Source organism: Balaenoptera acutorostrata, chromosome 10 (genome assembly GCF_949987535.1).
Source record: "Balaenoptera acutorostrata chromosome 10, mBalAcu1.1, whole genome shotgun sequence".
NCBI classification, from domain to species: domain Eukaryota; kingdom Metazoa; phylum Chordata; class Mammalia; order Artiodactyla; family Balaenopteridae; genus Balaenoptera; species Balaenoptera acutorostrata.
This window is the reverse complement of record NC_080073.1, coordinates 65,907,450-65,931,120: the sequence shown is the minus strand read 5'-3', so window position 1 is coordinate 65,931,120 and position 23,671 is coordinate 65,907,450. Positions and strand designations below refer to the sequence as shown.

At 41.9% G+C, this 23,671-nt stretch overlaps 1 protein-coding gene across 2 annotated transcripts in view; it reads right to left on the bottom strand.

The window, feature by feature from the left end:
- Window positions 1-7,784: 7,784 nt before the first annotated feature.
- GCLC (glutamate-cysteine ligase catalytic subunit) overlaps window positions 7,785-23,671 on the bottom strand; it is a 39,629-nt gene continuing 23,742 nt past the window's right edge. For both annotated transcript variants that reach the window (XM_007186931.2, XM_057555171.1), the window contains 10 exons: window positions 19,357-19,431; window positions 18,768-18,884; window positions 17,558-17,696; window positions 17,029-17,141; window positions 16,457-16,549; window positions 16,055-16,159; window positions 11,168-11,249; window positions 10,669-10,772; window positions 10,461-10,581; window positions 7,785-9,393 (listed from right to left, as the gene is read on the bottom strand). In XM_007186931.2, the coding sequence (XP_007186993.2) occupies window positions 9,182-9,393; window positions 10,461-10,581; window positions 10,669-10,772; window positions 11,168-11,249; window positions 16,055-16,159; window positions 16,457-16,549; window positions 17,029-17,141; window positions 17,558-17,696; window positions 18,768-18,884; window positions 19,357-19,431 (1,161 nt within the window). In that variant the 3' untranslated portion in view covers window positions 7,785-9,181. The remainder of the gene's footprint in view (window positions 9,394-10,460; window positions 10,582-10,668; window positions 10,773-11,167; window positions 11,250-16,054; window positions 16,160-16,456; window positions 16,550-17,028; window positions 17,142-17,557; window positions 17,697-18,767; window positions 18,885-19,356; window positions 19,432-23,671) is intronic.

Here is a 23,671-nt window from a genome sequence, read left to right as displayed (position 1 = left end):
GTGCAAGAGGGATCCCTTTTCTCCACACCCTCTCCAGCATTTGTTGTTTGTAGATTTTCTGATGATGCCCATTTTAACTGGTGTGAGGTGATACCTCATTGTAGTTTTGATTTGCATTTCTCTAATGATTAGTGATGTTGAGCAGCTTTTCATGTGCTTCTTGGCCATCTGTATGTCTTTGGAGAAATGTTTATTTAGGTCTTCTGTTCATTTTTTGATTGGGTTGTTTGTTTTCTTAATATTGAGCTGCATGATCTGTTTATATATTTTGGAGATTAATCCTTTGTCTGTTGATTCATTTGAAAATATTTTCCCCCATTCTGAGGGTTGTCTTTTCATCTTGACTGTAGTTTCCTTTGCTTTGCAAAAGTTTCATTAGGTCCCACTTGTTTATTTTTGTTTTTATTTCCATTACTCTAGGAGGTGGATCAAAAAAGATCTTGGGGTGATTTACGTCAAAGAGTGTTCTTCCTATGTTTTCCTCTATGAGTTTTATAGTGTCTGGTCTTACATTTAGGTCTCTAATCCATTTTGAGCTTATTTTTGTGTATGGTGTTAGGGAGTGTTCTGATTTCAATCTTTTACATGTAGCTGTCCAGTTTTCCCAGCACCACTTACTGAAGAGACTGTCTTTTCTGCATTGTATATCCTTGCCTCCTTTGTCATAGATTAGTTGACCATAGGTGCGTGGGTTTATCTCTGAGCTTTCTAACCTGTACCAGGGATCTATATTTCTGGTTTTGTGCCAGTACCATATTGTCTTGATTACTGTAGCTTCGTAGTATAGTCTGAAGTCAGGGAGTCTGATTCCTCCAGGTCTGTTTTTTTCCCTCAAGATTGCTTTGGCTATTTGGGGTCTTTTGTGTCTCCATACAAATTTTAAGATTTTTGTTCTAGTTCTGTGAAAAATGCCTCTGGGAATTTGATAGGGATTGCACTGAATCTGTAGATTGCTTTGGGTAGTATAGTCATTTTCACAATATTGATTCCTCCAGTCCAAGAACATGGTATATCTCTCTCCATCTGTTTGTGCCATGTTTGATTTCTTTCATCAGTGTCTTATAGTTTTCTGAGTACAGGTCTTTTACCTCTTTAGGTAGGTTTATTCCTAGGTATTTTATTCTTTTTGTTGCAATGGTGAATGGGATTGTTTCCTTAATTTCTCTTTCTGATCTTTTGTTGTTAGTGTATAAGAATGCAAGAGGTCTCTGTGCATTAATTTTGTATCCTGCAACTTTACCAAATTCCTTGATTATCTCTAGTAGTTTTCTGGTGACATTTTTAGGATTCTCTATGTATAGTATCATGTCATCTGCAAACAGTGACAGTTTTACTTCTTATTTTCCAATTTGTATTCCTTTTATTTCTTTCTCTTCTCTGATTGCCGTGGCTAGGACTTCCAAAACTATGTTGAATAATAGTGGTGAGAGTGGACATCCTTGTCTTGTTCCTAATCTTAGAGGAAATGCTTTCAGTTTCTCACCATTGAGACCGATGTTGGCTGTGGGTTTGTCATATATGGCCTTTATTATGTTGAGGTAGGTTCCCTCTATGCCCATTTATTTTATCATAAATGGGTGTTGAATTTTGTCAAAAGTTTTCCTGCATCTATTGAGATGATCATGTGGTTTTTATTCTTCAATTTGTTAATATGGTGTATCACATTGATTGATTTGCATATACTGAAGAATCCTTGCATCCCTGGGATAAACCCCACTTGATCATGGTGTATGATCCTTTTAATGTGTTCTTGGATTCTGTTTGCTAGTATTTTGTTGAGGACTTTTGCATGTATATTCATGAGTGATATTGGTCTGTAATTTTCTTTTTTGTAGTATCTTTGTCTGGTTTTGGTATCAGGGTGATGGTGGCCTCATAGAATGAGTTTGGGAGTCTTCCTTCCTCTGCAATTTTTTGGAAGAGTTTGAGAAGGATGGGTGTTAGCTCTTCTCTAAATGTTTGATAGAATTCACCTGTGAAGCCATCTGGTCCTGGACTTTTGTTTGTTGGAAGATTTTTAATCAGAGTTTCAATTTCATTACTTGTGATTGGTCTGTTCATATTTTCTATTTCTTCCTGGGTCAGTCTTGGAAGGTTATACCTTTCTAAGAATTTGTCCATTTCTTCCAGGTTGTCCATTTTATTGGCATAGAGTTGCTTGTAGTAGTCTCTTAGGATGCTTTGTATTTCTGCGGTGTCTGTTGTAACGTCTCCTTTTTCATTTCTAATTTTATTGATTTGAGTCCTCTCCCTCTTTCTCTTGATGAGTCTGGCTAATGGGTTATCAATTTTGTTTATCTTCTCAAACAACCAGCTTTTAGTTTTATTGATCTTTGCTATTGTTTTCTTTGTTTCTATTTCATTTATTTCTGCTCTGATCTTTATGATTTCTTTCCTTCTGCTAACTTTAGGTTTTGTTTGTTCTTCTTTCTCTAGTTCCTTTAGGTGTAAGGTTAGATTGTTTATTTGAGATTTTTCTTGTTTCTTGAGGTAGGCTTGTATAGCTATAAACTTCTCTCTTAGAACTGCTTTTGCTGCATCCCATAGGTTTTGGATCGTCGTGTTTTCATTGTCATTTGTCTCTAGGTATTTTTTGATTTCCTCTTTGATTTCTTCAGTGATCTCTTGGTTATTTAGTAACGTATTGTTTAGCCTCCATATGTTTGTCTGTTTTACATTTTTTCCCCTGTGATTCATTTCTAGTCTCATAGCATTGTGGTCAGAAAAGATGCTTGACATGATTTCAATTTTCTTAAATTTACTGAGGCTTGATTTGTGACCCAAGATGTGATCTATCCTGGAGAATGTTCCATGTGCACTTGAGAAGAAAGTGTAATCTGCTGTTTTTGGATGGAATGTCCTATAAATATCAATTAAATCTATCTGGTCTATTGTGTCATTTAAAGCTTCTGTTTCCTTATTTATTTTCATTTTGGATGATCTGTCCATTGGTGTAAGTGAGGTGTAAGTCCCCCACTATTATTGTGTTACTGTCGATTTCCTCTTTTATAGCTGTTAGCAGTTGCCTTATGTATTGAGGTGCTCCTACATTGGGTGCATATATATTTATAATTGTTATATCTTCTTGGATTGATCCCTTGATCATTATGTAGTGTCCTTCTTTGTCTCTTGTAACATTCTTTATTTTAAAGTCTATTTTATCTGATATGAATATTGCTACTCCAGCTTTCTTTTGATTTCCATTTGCATGGAATATCTTTTTCCATCCCCTCACTTTCAGTCTGTATGTGTCCCTAGGTCTGAAGTGAGTCTCTTGTAGACAGCATATATATGGGTCTTGTTTTTGGATCCATTCAACGAACCTGTGTCTTTTGGTTGGAGCACTTAATCCATTCACGTTTAAGGTAATTATCAATATGTATGTTCCTATGACCATTTTGTTAATTGTTTTGGGTTTGTTTTTGTAGGTCCTTTTCTTCTCTTGTGTTTCCCACTTAAAGAAGCTCCTTTAGCATTTGTTGTAGAGCTGGTTTGGTGGTGCTGAGTTCTCTTAGCTTTTGTTTGTCTGTAAAGCTTTTGATTTCTCCAACGAATCTGAATGAGATCTTTGCCGGGTAGAGTAATCTTGGTTGTAGGTTCTTCCCTTTCATCACTTTAAGTATATCATGCCACAACCTTCTGGCTTGTAGAGTTTCTGCTGAGAAATCAGCTGTTAACCTTATGAGAGTTCCCTTGTATGTAATTTGTCATTTTTCCCTTGCTGCTTTCAATAATTTTTCTTTGTCTTTAATTTTTGCCAATTTGATTACTATCTGTCTCGGTGTGTTTCTCCTTGGGTTTATCCTGTATGGGACTCGCTGTGCTTCCTGGACTTGGGTGGCTATTTCGTTTCCCATGTTAGGGAAGTTTTCAAGTATAATCTCTTCAAATATTTTCTCTGGTCTTTTCTCTCTCTCTTCTCCTTCTGGGATCCCTATAATGCGAATGTTGTTGCTTTTAATGTTGTCCCAGAGGTCTCTTAGGCTGTCTTCATTTCTTTTCATTCTTTTTTCTTTATTCTGTTCCGCAGCAGTAAATTCCACCATTCTGTCTTCCAGGTCACTTATCCGTTCTTCTGCCTCAGTTATTCTGCTATTGATTCCTTCTAGTGTAGTTTTCATTTCAGTTATTGTATTGGTCATCTCTGTTTGTTTGTTCTTTAATTCTTCTAGGTTTTTGTTAAACATTTCTTGCATCTTCTCGATCTTTGCCTCCATTCTGTTTCCAGGGTCCTGGATCATCTTCACTATCATTATTCTGAATTCTTTTTCTGGAAGGTTGCCTATCTCCACTTCATTTAGTTGTTTTTCTGGGGTTTTATCTTGTTCCTTCCTCTGGTACAAAGTCCTCTGCCTTTTCATTTTGTCTATCTGTCTGTGAATGTGCTTTTCCTTTCACAGGCTGCAGAATTGTAGTTCTACTTGCTTCTGCTGTCTGCCCTCTGGTGGATGAGACTATCTAAGAGGCTTGTGCAAGCTTCCCGATGGGAGGGACTGGTGGTGGGTAGAGCTGGGCGTTGGTCTGGTGGGAAGAGCTCAGTAAAACTTTAATCTGCTTGTCTGCTGACGGGTGGGGCTGGGTTCCCTCCCTGTTAGTTGTTTGGCCTGAGTCAACCCAGCACTAGAGCCTACCTGGTTCTTTGGTGGGGCTAATGGTGGATGCAGCCCACCCACCAGCCACTGCACGATCCCAACTTCCTGTTCCTCTGGACCCCGGGAGCAAGGGGGTGGCTGGTGGGGGCAGGGTGGGGAGAGGGCGTCACGGGACTTTTTTTTTAAAGGATGAGGCTGTAGATGGTCAGGCCGAATGCCTTGGGTCCTAGGAGGAAGGTACTGATGAGGACAGGGTACCCAGGGCATCCTTCATGGTAGCATTGGGGTAAATAAAATGGGAAGCCCATGGAAAATGTCCTGTGCCCATTTTTTAATGGGACTGTTTTTTCACTATTGAGTTGTATGAATTTTTGTATATATTTTGGATATTAGCCCCTTTATTGGATACATGATTTGCAAATATTTCCTCCCATTTGGTAGGTTGCTTTTTCAGTTTTTGAAGGCTGCGAAGGAAGTTTTTTAGTTTGATGTAGTCCTACTTGTTTATTTTTACTTTTGTTGCTTTTGGTGTCAGATTCAAAAAATCATCATCAAGACCTATGTCAAGAAGCTTAACACTTATGTTGTCTTCTGGGAGTCTATGGTTTCAGGTCTTACAGTCAAGTCTTTAACCCATTTTGAGTTAATTTTTGTGTACGATGTGAATACTGATAGTAGTCTAATTTCATTCTTTTGCATGTGGTTGTCCAGTTTTCCCAACACCATATATTGAAGAGACTGTCCTTTCCCCACTGTATATTGGCTCTTTTGTTGTAAATTAATTGACCAAATATATGTGAGTTTATTTCTGGGCTCTCTATTCTGTTCCATTGATCTGTTTTTCCAAATTCCATACGGATTTGATTACCACAGCTTTTTAATATGGTTTGAAATCAAAGCTGGAGGCACCATTACTCTTATTTTTTTTTGAAAGTTCTTGAACTTTATTATTATTATTTTTTAGATTTTTTAGAAATTTCATGTAATGTCTGAAACATTTATATTAACATATTTCCATACAAATAACCCAATGAAAGTTTGGTATTAGTTGTTTTGTTTGTTTGTTTTTTTATACTGCAGGTTCTTATTAGTCATCAATTTTATACACATCAGTGTATACATGTCAATCCCAATCGCCCAATTCAGCACACCATCATCCCCACCCCACCGCAGTTTTCCCCCCTTGGTGTCCATATGTCTGTTTTCTACATCTGTGCCTCAACTTCTGCCCTGCAAACCGGCCCATCTGTACCATTTTTCTAGGTTCCACATACATGCATTAATATATGATATTTGTTTTTCTCTTTCTGACTTACTTCACTCTGTATGACAGTCTCTAGATCCATCCACATCTCAACAAATGACTCAATTTCGTTCCTTTTTATGGCTAATATTCCATTGTATATAGGTACCACAACTTCTTTATCCATTCGTCTGTCGATGGGCATTTAGGTTGCTTCCGTGACCTGGCTATTGTAAATAGTGCTGCAATGAACATTGGTGGAGGCACCATTACTCTTAATGCATCTTCCATACTTAACTTTATAATGTTTCATTTCATAAAATGTTAAGAATGAAAGGGGCTTTAGGGACTATCCAGCCAATTTCAGCCTCCACTTACCAAGAAAATGCAAATAGTCAGAGGAGTGTATCTTTCCCAGCCAAGGTCACCCACCAAGGCCTCCTCACGTCCAGTCCAGACCTCATGAGTTCCCTTCCAATTTACACTTTCCTAAATATCACTTGGCATGTATGTTCCGAAGTTTTTACAGGGAATGTTAAATATTTACACAAAAGCATAATGGAGAGGAAAGAGCAGCTGGTAGATCTCAGTGGCTTATCTTCAGGGAAAGCCAAGGGGAGCCTTAACCTAAGTGGAAAGTTTATTAGCAGCAGCCCCAAGAACCTTGCAGTGAAGCAGCCTATGTACAGTTCTGAAAAGGGCCCCTTGCCAGCCGAGAGCCTTGATGCCCAGGCATCCCAGGCACACATCGCACGTCCCTTCCCCCACGTCAGACACCACCAGCTGCTTGAAGGATACTGTCACATTTTCTTCTGCAAGATCCCCAAGAAACCTCCTGAGACATGGTCTCTCACCACATCCTGGGTTTCCACACTTTCCACTCTTAGTTAACTTCTGTGTAGGTGGTTTAGAAGGCGGTGGCCAAGGCCAGCTCCCTCCACGGAGGGACAGAAGGCTCACGGCCTCAGGGAGGAGCCGGTGGCAGGGGCAGAGGCAGCCTGGGACCAGGAGGAAACCTCTTGTTAATCCAGGAGACTGGATGGGTTAAGTTAGGGCCAGTTGTGTTCTAAGTGAGGGTCCGGGCTCAGCTGCAGCTATTTCCACCAAGGAAAAGGCCCTCTTTGCTTATCTCAGTGTTCATTGTTCTGTTTCCAAAGCCCTGAACCCTCAGCTGTGTTCAGGCAGGAAAGCTTATGAAAGGTGGTACTTTCTGTCTTGGATATAGATAGGGTGCCATTATTTGGTTTTCAGATACACACATTCGAATTAAAGACCAGTGTCATTTGAGACTTGGAATTGATTTGTGTCTGAGGTACAGAAGTGATCTAAGTCCTTGTTACTTGATGTGGCCCACACAGCAGCAGCGTCAGCATTACCTGGGGGCCTCTTAGAAATGCAGGAACACGGGCCCCCATGCCAGGCCCACAGAGCCAGAGGTGCACTTCAGTAAGAGACATGTATGCAGATTAATTTGACAATGACCCTGCCCTAGGATCGTTCAGATAAAGAAAAGTAGACAAGCAGATGAAGCTGAGAAAAGTGGGTGGACAAGATGAACTAGGGGTTGGGGGTAGGAGAGGGATGTGGGTCCAAAGACATGGGTTGGAAACGGTTCTCTGCAGGGTCTGCTGAGCCAGTCTAAGCGGGACAGAACCCCAGTGCGCACACAGCCCGAGTTACCTGTAACTCACCATGTGACCACTGACTTGGCACAGCGACAGTTTGGAGTAAAAGAAAAATTCACTTCCAGGGGTCATTTCTCCTCTCCCCACAGGGGCTGACAGCTACTAGGGAGGTGAGGCATCTGTTTTCATCACTATGCGTCTTTCTAGAAAGAGCTGAGGATCATGATGAAGAAATCATTTCCTGGCATATCTGGGCTAATTAAAAAAAACCAACCCTCACCACCATCCGTTTAGGTGTAGAACTCACACATTCAAGAGTTTTCACAATGCCAATTCCATTCTTTTATTTCCTCATACCACAAACACTTTACTGCCTTTTTACAAGCTGAATTTACACAAGCAAATTGCAAAGGAAAAACAGGCGTTCTTTAATCCTCCAAAATGCATGTATGAAATATAGCACAAACCCTAGTATCTAAACATAAACAGGTTTAGCTGAAGCTTTATGGCAATTTCTTAAAATTAGCATGACAGTTTAGATATTTATGCTTGTAAAGTTTGCATAATCTACTATACATAGTTTTTTCAGAAGCAGTTAAGACTTTTAACTGATTGGGGAAATAAAACTTCAACAAAAAGCTCTAACAATTGTGTGAAACTTAAATTATTTACAATTAAACATTTAGGGTCCTGATTCACAAAACTTAGTGCATATCATGATTTATTTATGAGTTTCGCAGAGAAGGTAAGTAGTATGCAGAATAATCCCCAGGTAAAATCTAGAATAAATGGCTTTTAGAAGAATGTCTGTAATATGCTTACTGGAAACTAGAGAAAAAGTAACAAAACAAAAACTTCAGCAGCTGGGTTTGATTTGAAAATTTAAGTAGACAGCAGTAATCAGAATAAACAGGTGACCACAACAGAAGAGCTGGTGGCATTTTTGACATTACTCTTGGTATGTACAAGAAGAAAAACGATTCTCCCCCTTTTTCCATAAAAAAAATCACCCCCAATAATCACTACGCATGAACTCAGAGTCTTTCTCCAGAGTTGTCTTCAAACTTGATGCCAAAATTAGCAAATGCAGACAGAAAGTACTGTCAGTTCAGTGGGTTCTGTTTAGTGGGAAAAGCTTGGGACAGGGTTACCGAGGGGTTAGCTATTCCAATTACCAAAGAATCATCATAGATAAGGTGCCGGAAATCCAAGCTTCCCCTCAAAGCACTTTGGTGGATTCAACAGTGATTTTATGTATATGCCAAAGGAGATGATTCAAAGAAAATTAGCAGGACAAACTGTTTTCAAGGTGAAGTGACAGATTTCAGTGAATCAGGTCCCAGGTAAGATCTTTTTAAAAAAACTAAAAATTTACAGTAAACATTTTAAACTCTGGAATGCAGATATAGTATAGTTATCAGTAAGTTACATTTACAAAACCGTTTCCACAGTAGTTGCTCCAGAGTCAGAACTGAAAAATGTACAAGCCAGCTCACAAATGACTTTAGATACAGTGTTATTAAAATACATTGTTAATCATAAAAATACTTTACTATGTACATGTACACTGTATAAACTCTAGATTTGCCTAAACCCACTTCTGCCGAGCAGCTCAGGAAACAGTGCAGTGCTATTATCTGGTCTTCACACCACGCACACGGGCTGATCCTGCGGTCAGTCCTTCACTAACACGGTGAAGCATTTCTCCTTCTGCAGGATGTCTAGTTGGAAGAGTCAGTTTTACTTCCACTGTACTTTACTTTCCTAAATGCTGGTCCAAGTAACTCTGGGCATTCACATAATTCATTTGCGATTTGGTTACACTTTAAAAGAAGGCTATAGTTCATCTCGTCAGTTATTACACTGTCTTGTTTGTAGTCTGGATGGTTTGCGATAAACTCCCTCATCCATCTGGCAACTGTCATTAATTCTCCTGAAAAAAAAAAATTTTTTTTTTTTTTTTTAAACAACTTAATGGTAGTGGTTTTTTTTTGTTTGGTTGGTTTTTTTCTTTCGTAAGTTGACATTTATTGGCCCACATAATACAATCCTGAAGAAGAATCAGTGTGGCCTTCTGGTGTACCCACATGGCAGGGGCCAGGAACGAGCTGTATTACGTGGCCGTAATGTTGGAAGAATTCCTCCCGGGGAAGGGTTTCATGCTGCAGGCAGGCAGCGAGAACACACACATCCCACTGCTACGGCACCTGTCAGATGCCACCCACATGGTGATGCTGCCGGCTCTAAGACATGGGAGCCAACGTGGGTGGACTAGAGCCCGAGTTCTCCCATCTGGCCAAGTCCTGCCCACGCCGGTGTCACAAGACTGCCCCGGGACAGGAGGGCCCCCGAGTTCCCCAGAGCCATCTGATCAAAGAGGCGGACAGAATAATGAAAAGTAGATGCATGAAGACATAAACTGGCAGATACAGCATTTGGGGGCGGGGTATATCCTTTGTGGGTCTGGAAATTTTACAGAAGCCTCGAGCAAAATACAGATGCCACTGCTACTGTCCTCTTAGTCACGGCTGACAGCTCCCCGGCCACCATGATCTCAAAGCTGAGAAAGTGGGGTTCCAGGGCGCCCCTGTAGGGAGGCAGGCTGGAGGGCCACCGTCCTAGCTGTGCTATTAGTTAACCTGAGGACTGGCTTAGACTCACTGCGCAAAGAGCCCAGGGTGCCTCACGACACACACATTCGGGCATAAATGTCGGACAGGCAATCCAGATACTGTATTTCATTGCCTAAGAGGCCATCGGCTTAAAGATGCAGCATTATTGTATGAACCAGTAAGAAAAAAAGCACTTTTAATTAAACTGTGACTGTCAAAGATTACAAGGTGCATCCAACCGCAGAGATGGTACAATGTGGAAAAGTGTATTGATTTAGGATACCGTATACTTTAATAAAAGACTGCTTTAAAAAGTGAATATTGTAAGATTGTGAGGGTCTGCCTACGTTAAGAGATTTTTAAAAAAGCAAAGCACAGAATGCCATACCGGATGCTCTCTTCTTAATCAGCTTCAGGTAGTTCAGAATACTGCATCTGGTGTCCACGTCCACCTCCATGTTTTCCAGGTAAGAGTTCAGGATGGGGATCAGCCCAGGGAACACGCCTTCCTGCAAGACGTGGGGTGCGCTGTCAGCTGACTCCCCGGGGGTGGGGGGATGGGGGGAGGGGCCGGGTAGCTGGGGCGCGGGCCCTACCTTGCCGTTGATGATGGTATCAATGGTCATGAGCGCGTACTCCTCGGCCGCTGGCTCGGTGCTGCCCGTGGTCTTGCCGCGGCCGTCCACCATGGCGTTGCCACCTGCCAGAGGGGCGCAGAGGGTGTTAGCGGCCCGTGTGGCCTACAGGGACCCCAAAAAGGCAAGAGGAGGGGCTTCCCTGGTGGTGCAGTGGTTGGGAGTCTGCCTGTCAATGCAGGGGACACGGGTTCGAGCCCCGGTCTGGGAAGATCCCACATGCCACGGAGCAACTGGGCCCGTGAGCCACAATTACTGAGCCTGCGCGTCTGGAGCCTGTGCTCCGCAACAAGAGAGGCCGTGACAGTGAGGGGCCCGCGCACCGCGATGAAGAGTGGTCCCCACTCGCCGCAACTGGAGAAAGCCCTCGCACAGAAACGAAGACTCAACACAGTCATAAATAAATAAATAAAAGAACGTGAATTTCTTTAAAAAAAAAAAATGCAAGAGGAGGCAGTACCTTTGCAAATATCTTTTCTGAAATAAAACAATCCCTGCAGGACGGCATCTCGCTTCTGTGCTACTTTCATGTTCTCATCAACCTAAAGGAGGAAAACAATCGCAGCCAAGTCAGAACATTGCCGAAGTCAGGGCACTCCTGCTCCCGCGCGTTTGGGGGCTGCGGCGCCTCGCTCACCTCGCGGTCTGGACCCATCTGTGAAGAAGCCTCCCACAGCCAGCGCTTGCTGGTGGCCAGATAAGACTTTGCACTGTCATGTGGGGCTGTGTCCCTCAACCCCAGACTGCTGGGACGTGCTTTTTAATAACAACAGGGCAATTCTAAGAGAAGCTTACCTTAAAAATCAATGCGAAACTTACACTCATGTAGGCCGCCCACATCTCGAGGTCCCTTGAGACACCCTGGGATGAATCTATGGCATTGGCAGGTCAGGGGGCTGGTCCCTCCTCACAGCCCAGACTCACTCTCCTGCCTCTCCTGCCACCTGGAGTTGAGGGCTACGCCCTCCCCACCCCTGGGGTTTTGCTGCCTCATAGGCTGGCTGTGGGATCTGGAATAAGGTGACCCCTCCCAGGGCAGGTCACCGATGCTGCCTGCCCACCTGCGGCTCTGCCGTGCCCACTCTCTCAGGAGACCCCGACCCCTATTTGTGAATTCTCCATTTCTCCAATGACTTTTTAAGACCCTCAAAGCAGAGCTTTTAAAACTTTTTAGTAGTAGTCCCTTATTTCTGTAATGAAACCTTAGGGGACTCTCCATATACAAAACAGACACAAGTCAGAGGTCATGTTGAAGAGGGATGGTCAGTACAGAGTCTTTGATTACTTAGCTTTGCCCCCTCACACTGATTAATTCCTATCATTATTTTTTTTTTTTGTTTTAAGGCACATATGACCTTCGGATTAATCTAGACACAGGAACATATTCAAGCAATCTAAAATTCTATCATGGCTAGGAACATCCGGCTTCATTTCTAATAACGTTTGTATTTTTCTTAGTCTTGACAAAAATTCACAAAGATCACCAGTTTTAATTTCTGCTTTTATGAATTCCTTTTAAAAAGCTGTAATTTTACTACAGCTCTTTAGATTCTTAATTACTTAGGTTTATTTTTAATGTTTCTGTTTATACTACTTAAAGCTGTGATTTTCCCTTAGAAATTATCTTTGCCAGCATCATTTTCCTATACAATCTATAATTCATTTTTTAAAAAATTTTACTGAAGTATAGTTGATTTACAATATTGTGTTAATTTGTGCTGTACAGCAAAGTGACTTACTTATACACATATGTATTCTTTTCCATTCTAGTTTATTGCAGGATACTGAATATAGTTCCCTGTGCTATACAGTAGGACTTTGTTGTTTACCCATTTCTATATATACTAGTTTGCATCTATAATTCTAGTTTTGACTTAATCTAGAACCTACTAGGAAAACGATTTAAAATCTCCAATAGTTAAATTTTTCTTGAACATTTTCTTTTTTTTTTTTTTTTTTAAATTTTATTTATTTATTTATTTATTTTTGGCTGTGCTGGATCTTCGGTTCGTGCGAGGGCTTTCTCTAGTTGCGGCAAGTGGGGGCCACTCTTCATCGCGGTGCGGGGACCGCTCTTCATCGCGGTGCGCGGGCCTTTCACTATCGCGGCCCCTCCCGTTGCGGGGCACAGGCTCCAGACGCGCAGGCTCAGCAGCTGTGGCTCACGGGATTAGTTGCTCCGTGGCATGTGGGATCTTCCCAGACCAGGGCTCGAACCCGTGTCTCCCGCATTAGCAGGCAGATTCTCAACCACTGCGCCACCAGGGAAGCCCTTGAACATTTTCTTATTGAATTTTGGTGGGAATGTATCCTGTACAGTGTCTACTTCTGAGAAGTGAAAATTTTCCTTAATTAATTTTTGTTATTCTTCCTCAGGGCATTTAAAAAAGGTGTGCCATGGTATAAGATCTGTGATCAGGTGACACAACCAAGCTTATTAACTGTGTCATTTAATTCCCCTGTGGCCTTTCTCATCCTTTGATTATATGGCCTGTCAGTTACTGAGTAACCCACCAGAAACTCTGCTAAGCGACTTACTCCACGAACCCCACATGGCCTTACGACAGCCCACGTGTCTCTGTTCTACACCTGCGAACTGGGGCACTGAGAGGACAACTAACTTGTCTAGGTGAAAAAGCTAGTAAGTAGTGCAAGTGGTTTATGAATTGAGTGCTCACCTGGAAGCCACATCTTACCCACCGTACTACAGTGCCTTTAAATTCTTCTTATGCTGCTGAGAAATGTTTGCTACACTTTATGTTTAAAAAAAAAAATGGCTCTAATGTTATCTTGAAAGAGTATATAAAATTGTTTCCTGTATCTCATTTAAGACCTTCTCACATTTTGTCTGTTGAGACTTTGCCCTTCCTGAATTGTTAAAAGGTCATTATGGAACTCTTTACTGTCAACATCTGTCCTTGTTTTAAGTATATCTTATGCAAACAACATGTACCATTACATTGCTATTTTATATCACCCGTTTTAGCTTTTGAATAGGAAAATTTAGTCTATTCAAATTTGTTTTCATCTTATTTTTACCACTGTATGTTCTCTGGACCATAATGTCTTATCACGCCCGTGGCCCCAGACCCGCTTTTGTGGCACCAGGAAGTTTTGTTTTTTTCCCACCTCTTTAGCTAGGAGATTAGAGGCGACAAACCCTATTTCTATACTGTTAGTGGTCTTTCTTACTTTTAGACAAGTAGTTTTGAAATTCTCTCTCCAAATGTCAAGCATTAAGAAGTATCTACCATTCCCCTCCTTCCACTGTCCCTTTGCTAGATAAGATTTCTGGCTTATTTTAGTCCTAACTTAATCTTTTTTGTTAGAATCACTTGGAATTTAAAGACTAGTTTGGCTGGCATGGTTCTAATTCTTTACCCTTCGGATTCTGTAGACCTCTTGCCATCTCTTCTAGCATTTAATGTTGTAGATGAGAAATGATATCAACTGATTTTCTTCTCCCTCTTGGCAGGAAGTTTAGGTATCCTAATTTCCTCTCCTGTCTGGACAACTGATCTTCTCTTTGAGATTCAGAAATTCCTAGACTTGGGTTCTTCTTTAAATAATTGTCTCATCCTCAGTGGACTCTCACTCAGGGGTAATTCTATTTTTTATTTTCTTTATTGTATCTCACATCTCTTTTGTATAGACTGTTCTCTTCTTCTAAATTTTGATACAAACCCTGAACTTTCCAGAGAAATCCTCTCTTCCTTTTTCCCATAATCTCTGTTTCTTTGCCATCCTGCTGGGATGAATCTCAGTTTGGTTCCCCTAAATCATAGACTTTTTGATCTTCAACCACACCTGATTATTGGTAAGCATACTGAGTGTGGCTACCACGTCCTTTGTTTCTGAGAACTCTTACTTTCCAAATGTTCTTTGGTCCACAGGGCTTGTTTATTTAAGATGTGACCTTTCTCTAGAATTTCTTTGAGGGCACTGAGAATTTATTTAAAAATTCTTTCCAGTTTCTAAATTAACTGTGTTTTGGGACTTCCCTGGCGGTCCAGTGGTTAAGACTCTGAACTTCCACTGCAGGGGGTGCAGGTTTGATCCCTGGTCAGGCAACTAAGATCCCACATGCTACACGGCCAAAAAAAAAAAAAAAAAATTAACTGTATTTCACTGAGGATAATATACTCTGCAGGCCCATGGGCTCTTCTCTTTAAAAGTTTTCAACTTTATACTGACTTTCAGACATCTATATCTGACCCCAGAACAATGTGGGTCCACCTATATGAGGATTTTTCCAGCAGTAAATACTACAGCATTCCATGATCTACTGCTGGTTGAATTCTCGGATACGGAGGAACTGACTATAAGTTACACGCAGTTTTTCGACTGTGTGAGGGTTGGAGCCCCTAACCCCCGTGCTGTCCAAGGGTCAAGTGTATTTCATAAGCAAAGGCTTGGACTGGCGGCTCTCGTGAACCCCCCTTACGTGCCACATTCAGGGTGTGTGTGTGTGTGTGTGTGTGTGTGTGTGTGTGTGTGTGTGTGTGTGTGTGTGTGTGTGTGTGTGTGTGGTGGAGGGAGGTGCAGGCTGGAGAAGCCCCTCAGGGAGGAGCGGAGCAGGGGAGGTGCAGATGCTCGGCTATGCAGCTTTATTCGTGGGACAGGGCAGCTCTGCTTCTCTTCCCTCCAGCCCTGAGCCCCGGCAGACCCTCACTCCGCCTGGCAGCCTTTCCCAGCCACTCTCTGTGCCAAGAGACCCACCGGCCAGGAACCAAAGGTCTCTATACTCACTTGGCTACTGCCCCGCGGCCCCCAGCTTTGCTGCCTCACAGCCTGGAACTGTTCCAAGGCTCTGCCGGGAAACTGCTTCCAGAAAGCTCCTTCTTGGTTTTTGTTGGGCTGAGGCTGATTCAGATTTGTTTTTCCAGTAGTGCAGCGCCAACTATGTTCTCCGGAAACCTCTCCAGTTTGGTTCCACTCCCTGCACTACCGAAGTTACGCGTCCCTCCGTCCTGAGTCTAATATCGTGATCGGCCTGGGACTGGACAGGACGAAACCCATTTGTGGGAATCCCTCCCGCCATCATCTTGAGTCAAAAGCCTCTAGAAACTAGAGATTGTTCAAATGCAACCCTAAATGTCTTCCAAATGGGCTGAGTAAGGGGCTACTATTAACATTTTTTTCCAGGAGTCTCCACCAAAACGGTACCAAAATCTCTAGCACAAACTTAGATTTAAAAAGAAAAAAAAAAATAGGGTGGAAGGAGAGCATTTTATTCTAAGGGAGGAACAATCCTAAGTGAGGTCAGAGTTGAAACAATTATTATCCGTAAATGAGCCACGGATGATAACCTACAAACACCCAGCCCTACACTGAAACTCGTCCTTACCTTTGACAGCGGGATGAGAAAGTCCAGTTTGTAGGAAAGGATCACCCTGGTGAGCAGCACCACGAACACCACGTACGCGGAGTTCTCGAAGTCTGTCAACTGAACCTGGACACGGGGCCCGAGACATTAGGGGCCCGCCGTGCAAACAGCTTCTCCCTGAGAGGCCCCTGAGGGTCATGTCTTTCCCAAGCATCTCCTAACCTCCCACCTGGGTCTGGAAGCCTCTGCCCACAATCTATTCTCAGAAGCAGTCCTCCCGAGCTGCTGCACTTGCGTGTAACACGCACACACGTGATCTGTGCTGCCTTCCAAGTAACCCGAGCTTCTGACAAGGCTGCGGGTGGGTGGCAGGTGGCTGGGAACGGGTGCGTCCGAGTCGGTTCCTGCCGACGGGCTGCATACCTCCATGGGCCGGAATTCCACTCTCCATCCAATGTCGGAGTTTGGAGGAGGAGGCTTAAATCGCATTGTCTGCCAATTTGTGGACTGAATATTCTGTATTCAAAAAGGAGAGAATAAAACCAATTTTCCAGTAAGGTATTAAGATGATTTGATATTTAATATGTGAAGCAGACCGTTTACTGTCCATACCAAACACTCTTCAATTTACAAATACAAAAATGTACAATTTAAGATTTTTTTGGAGCGTGACCTGCTAGGGAGACAAAACAGCAAGTGCTTAACGGAAGTTAGGTGACACAACAGCAGTCCTGAAAGAAGCGGTCGTGTTATTTTTCTGTGCAGCACATTTGCATTTTTCATCGCTATGAAAACACGAGAAAATACTGAATGAAAAATTCAGAACCGGAGAGTAAGAATCATAAAATAAGGGTACTTGAACCAATTTAAAATCTTTGCTGCACTGGGTCATGGAGGTCACAGAAGGCTTCTACTGTCATCAACGCCTTGCCCCTCCAGACAGCGGCCTCCACCCTGGACAGTGAAGTGAAACGCCTTCAAAGCGGAGCAGATACCTCAAAATGGTCGGACTCGTTGGCATCGTCCAGGTGGATCTTCTCTTCAAACAGAGTCAGCGGGTCTCTAATGAAGAGATGAGCCACGTGCTGGGCCAGGAGATGATCGATGCCTGCAGAGAGAGGTCACACCACTCACTTCAGAGCTGTTCTCCATGCCCAGAAAGACGGCAGGACAGCTCGGGAAGTCTGAAGAAAGGGTGTCTAGAAGCTCAGGAAGTGGCTGGGCTGTGCAGGATTCTCGTGTCTCCCAGGATTTTATCCTATGGAGTGTGTTCGCTCCTTACACAACGCCCGTGGGGGCAGAGCTGGGGACCGAGGGACAGACCTCCAAAGTCAGTTCCTTTTGCTAAAAGTCAAGATCTCACAAGTATCTGGAACTTGAAACTTTAAGAACAAGCAGCCTCATGAGAAAAGAGACTTCACATTAAAAATAGAAGCCAGACCAGGAGTCAGCAAAGGAGTTTAAAAGGGCTTTGAAGAACTAAAGGCTTACAATCAAATCTAGACAAAAGGAACAGAGGCTAACCTTCCTGCAACAGTTGTTCATAGATTTCTTTGTCTTTCGTCAGGTCGATGTCATTATATTTCTCACCGCACTCAGATAAGTAACTGTCTATTGAATCGTATCGAGACTTACTGATCCTATAGTGGTTGTTCTTCAGTGGCTAAAATTGAAAAAAACACAAATGAATGCCATATAAAATGATGTGGAAATAAACTAACACCCCAAATAATGATATTAAAAGCCTATATACTATATATGTAATTACATAAAACTGAACATGAGATCCCGAAAAAAAGCTAGTTAATCCTGAAAAGTATTAGAAAAATTATATTAAAAAAAATCTGAAGACAATTTAAGTAGTTTGTTTTCTGATATGACTTAAATATATATATATATTTCTTTTTTTTTTTTAAAGTGGATCACCTTCATTCTCATTAAGATAGGAAAATGCCAATGTTGAAAGCAAAACTATAAAACTATAATGTAAAACAAAGCTATTAAAATGATTTCTGCTTTAAAGTTTATTTCTACTTAGAAGGCATGTTCAACAATTTATGAACAATTACATGAAGAGCAGAGCAGCAATAGGGCAGCCCAGGTCGAGAACATCAGAATCACCTGTGAGGGCTCCTTTAGTAACATGTATGTCTAGGTCCCAGTTCTGGACATACTTACTCACTGGGCTAGGATGGGCCTGGGTACTTATTTTTAAAGATCTCTATAGGTGGTTCTGATGCACAGTCTTGGTTGGAGAGATGCAGTTCAACATGCAAACAAGAGGCACAAACCTACCCTTATTAGGCAAACCTAACCCTTTGTAACAGGCAAAAGAACCTGACAACAGATTACACTTTCCACAGCAGAGAGCACCACAGACAAAGCACTCATGTAGCACCAAAAAGCTTTCGGGTAAAAACAGCCATCAGCACTGACTCCCAAAATATAGAAAAATTGTACTACAAATTTTAGAAGGTAAAACAAATACTGGTTTCAACAAATGATGAAAATTAACTTGAACCCCTCCCCCCACAACCAAATCACATTTCCCACATTCTCACCCCAAACACACATTGTGAAGCCAAAGACAGGTTGATAACCTGTCAGCTTCTTCCCATGTGTGACTAACCCACTCAAGATAAAAATTTAAGGGCGACTTCAAAACTGTGAGTAGTGACAATATCCCCATTTTACCTGCTGGATTTAAAAGACTATTAAGGAAAATCACTCCCACCTCCAGTCCTCTCTCCTCCCGAGTTCTATCATCTACAGATGCAGAAATCACGCCCCAGCGACAATCAATGTCTGACACATAGCCTCGGTAAAAAGGAGACGCAGCGCTCAAAGCCATCTAAAAACAAACAGAAGTCAGCACCTGCAAGTTCAAAGTGTCATTTACATGCTGAAAAAAGCTCCATGCAGTTACCTCTGGTCTGGAAGAATAAGTTTATGCAACCCCTACAGATTTCTACTACATCTACTGTACCTGCCTTCTCATGGTGAAATACACCAGAAGTGACTCCAATCCTTGCCTCTGGTTCATTTAAATCATCTTCTCTATACCGTGAGGACAGGCGGGATGGGAGGGGGAAAACGGCTATGCTCAAGCTCGACACTTCAACACAAAAATGCCTTACTGGCAACGGTAAACTCTACAGCTTAGACTCTTATCCATTAGCTCTAAGTCTGCATATTATTCATGTTAGTTCAGTTCTAAATGAAGTCTTAACTGGACTTAAATAGTACATGGTCAGCAAATTTTGCACGTGCAGTCTTTATTTTATACAAAGAAGTAGTTAATATTAGGTGTGATTTCTACTTACGACAATTGGGCAGATAGTGGCCAACTGATCATAAAGGTATCTGGCCTCAGATATGCTGCAGGCTTGGAACGTTACCTGTTTAAGAATCTCAAGTTATTAAACAACAACACAAAATCAGTACCATCCTCCACAAGGAGCCAAGTCTGAGAAGGAAGGTGGTTGGTCATGGCATGTGATGGTCATTCCGTTGATGACAACATTGAATACAGGAGTTTTAAGAGCTGTCTCGGATGAATTTTGCTAGAAAATGGCTTTAATCATGTTCACATCTACTATAAATAACCATGTTCCAAAGATAAGTAAGATTAAGAAGTCAGGAAAGAAAAATAAGACCTAGATTAACAATGAAGTTCAGCCAGGCGTTTCCTCTTCCACTGACTTATTTCCTTCTACAGCTGCCCATCCACATCTGTGGGCTTGTATACATTTTGGTACAAAAGGGGGATGTGGAAATGTGAATGATGGGTTTCAGAGTTCGCTGGTGGCACAATGGGGAATAGCTCGGAAGGGGGCAGGACTGGAGGAAGGAAGAGAGGGCAGTTAAAACACTGCAACTGTCCAGGGAAAGACTGAGGAAGTCTGGTGGGAAGAGGCACAGCAGGGCCAAAGCAGGCCTGGTGACCAGTGGGCACAGACAGCGAGGAGTGACCTGGGTTTTGGCCGGGGTGCTCCTCGGACAGATGGGAAGCAGCAGCGCCAGGACACAATGGGCTTATGAGGCCAAGGAAGAGCGAAACAGCCCTGTAAGTGGCTTGGTCTCCAGGGCTGGGGCCAGGAAGAAAAATCCGAGCTGGAGAAGTATTTGGGGAGTAGGCCCATATGATGTACTAAGAAGCGCAGATTGCCCAGGAAGCCCGCACAAGAGGGGTAAGTAGGACACTTAAGAGTTAGGCAGAGAAGGACATCACGTAATTGATTAGTGCAAATCCTCTCCAAACAATTACCCAAAAGAAACCAAAAAAAAAAAAAAAAGTGCTGCACTCTGCAGGGCTGGGGCAGCGGAAGGGGCAGGGAACACAAACTGTGGTTGTGTTGGCACATTTGTAATAACTGCAAACTGGGAACAGTTCTCATGTCCTGTTGTTATTTAATAATGACACTTTGGATTTTGTGTTGGTGCAGTAAATAATTTAAGTGCTTAATAGTTGAACTAGCAGCTGAGTGAATGTTTACTATTCTAATCGCAACCTGTTAGTTCCAGTAGTTTTAGCCAGGTCTCAACTTTGCTTTTTTTTGTTTTGTTTTGGCTTTTGTTTAAATGGCAGAGGACTTCTGTTGGAGACTCAAGGGTCTAACTGCTGAATTCATGGCATTTCACGTCAGTGTGGTGACTGACTACAGAAAACGAGGATTCAGACCATTTACTGTGTCCTGACTTTCCTACCATTTCTATGTGAATTATTAAGTCAGTGCTATATTTTAATTAAAACATAATGATAGGTACCCAGCCATTACAAATTAATTCAACACACGGAGAAGAGCTGTGTCACAGGTGTAAAGGAGCAAGAACGTCAAAGGTGAAAACAGAAATTGAGAAGAACTGACAGGTCACTAATAACCCAAACCAGGGCAGTTTCTGCCAAGAGGTGGGAATGAAGAAGTCAGCTTGCCTGTGGGTAAGAGTTAAATGAGAAGTGGGGGAGATGGCGAGCAGAGTATTTACAGGCTTATCTGCCGTGACTCCACCCCTAAAGTGTAAGCCCTAGGAGGGCAGGGGTCTGCCTTGCGGTTCTCTATCCCCAGTGTGTTGGACAGGGTCTGACACCCACTTAGTCCTTAATATTTATTAAGTGAATAGAGTATCTTGAAGGAAAGAGGGCGCTAAAGAGGAGAACACAGGAGCAAAGATAAGTTTTATTTTTATAAAATGGAGGGATACTTGAAAAGCTGACCCTACAGCCCAAACTTACATGGATTGAGATTAGGAATACCTAAATGTTCCCCCAAGTGTTTTGACTGCTGAATGCTTTTGAACATACATCTCTTAGTTTATTTAGGTCCTATTTTGAGTTACTCTTAGCTATTTTAGAGTCTGTTATTTTTGTTTTTAAGAAGATCCTATGATAAGCATTTTTTCTTTTCAGTTTTTTGATTGGCTTCTCTTAGATGGCCTAGTATATACTAGACAATTCACAGGCAAATTCTGAAAAAGTCAACCCTAGAAAAATATGCCTAAGAAAACTGGCAACTGGAATTCAATAGCCGAGTTACAACAGTGATACGACTTAGTTATTCTAAGTATATTTAGTAACTAGCTTCTTTACCCCAGGGCTGATTGAGCCATTGAGACATCACTGTAGTAATGGCTTTAGTGGGGGAAGTAAAAAAAAAGAGTTCTTAACACCTTAAAAAGATATGAATATATGAACGGTTTTGGATTCTGGTATCCTTTTAAAGTATCATATAAAGAAGAGAAGCAATGTCACTAGAAAACTGATGAGGGAAAAAAAAAGAGAAAGTATGAAAAATTGATGTTAGAAACCTAAATATCTAAAATTTGTCCAGAACCCAGTGCTGAGGCCACAAGATTTTCTTGGGGGGCAGGGGGAAGCCTATCACAATGTGCATGAACTTATTAAATGATTCCTGCAAAGCCCCCCACCAAGAGTCAAGAATTTGAATATAGTTGAAGTACTTTTTGTTCTGTACAGTAAGATGCTCACTGACCTTAAAAATCAAACAAACAAACAAAAACTTTGAAACCATCTTTTTTTTGCCTTATTGTAATAAGTAGTTTCTAGTGTTCCACTTAAGAGATAAAGCAGAGATTTCTGTGGTGATTGATGGAATTTGTCTCATTTACCGTAGACTTACATTATCTGTGCTAAAGACTTTTAAGTGGAGTACTGAAAGTGGGGTGCTGGACACACCACTGAGAAAAAGAAAACAACCTTAAACCCATAACAAAGCTTAAATTGGATGGAAAACTGTATCTACAAGCAATAAAAATGTAAACTACCTACCATTAGGACATATTTATTTGTGTAAACACAGTGTTTCAAGGGAAAGACTATCCCTTTGGAATGGGGCAACTGTGCTGTCCGTGGCAAAACACCCTGGTTTAATATTAAACCAAGAAAAAAAGGCAATCGGTCCTCCAAGAGCACTGATAGATTTTAAAGCTGTGCACTGTAAGTTCTAGAGCTTAATGGTTCTCTTTAGAAATATTTGGAATTAAGATAGGGAAGCAGATAAAGCAGTTAAAAGTCAACAGGTCTCTTTTTTATGAGTGTGTCCATCTGGAAGGAAACTCATAGCCTAGGTTTGTTTGCAAGACACATTTTATACCACCTATATAAGTCAGGGAAAGCAGGGGAAATGGTATCCTTGGCCATGGTTATTTGAACACACTTAGCATGTGAAAATCTGACTCTGGCATTCAATTTTGATTATACATAGTTGTAAAATAAACACATCCAAGATACATGTGCAAGAAGGTGTGTGTCTGTGTGCAGCTGCCTGAAATGATGGGATGCTGGGTCCCCAGCCGTGTGGAGGGCAGGCAGACTGAGGGCTGGGGGTGGGCTGGGGGGTGCTCATGTGGGGTCAGGCTTCACACCGCTCCAATCAGCAAATAATCAGAACTGGATAAAATCTCCTTGGATAATAACAAGAGGCCCTCTTTTTTTCTTTTGAAATTTTCAGTTTGAAACTTTTAATTTTGTGCCACTTTTACTTCTGTTCTAACATGATTTTAAACAAATTAAAGGTTAAAACCAATACTGTTGTTAATAAAAACAATTAAAGAATATTAGCTCAGAGACAGACCTAGAAGCAGCCTTAATATAAACCCTTCTTTCAGCTGTTGAGAAAACCGAGACCAGAAGAAGGGGAGTTACCCAAATACCTGAGAAGTTACAGCTAAAGCCCAGACACAGGCTTGTGGGCAGCCCGATGGGTTCCTGCTCCGCGCTCCAGGTCCCCTGTGAAGTGGGACACCATCCCCGCCACAGGTGCCAGTAATCTGATTAGATCCAGGGGAAGTTTTAACCAAGTCATTGAGAGAAAGGCTATTCTACAATACCTCCTGTGAAACTTAGCCAGGGGCAAGGCAAACATGGGCTGCTAGATATTTATTCTTTTTATACCACTAGATAGCCTTGCAGGAAAATAAAAATTTAAAGTCCATATAATCCTTCCCTTGGATCACAAGCTCACTGGAGTGCATCCAGAGTTTATTTTCAGAAATGATAAGATCTGAGCAATGTTTACAATCTCAAAGCTAGTCACTAGATGGCAGCAAAAATTAGGCACAGAGAGAACAGAGACAGTGACTGCGGAATATTTCACATTTTAAGTTCATTAACAACTATGT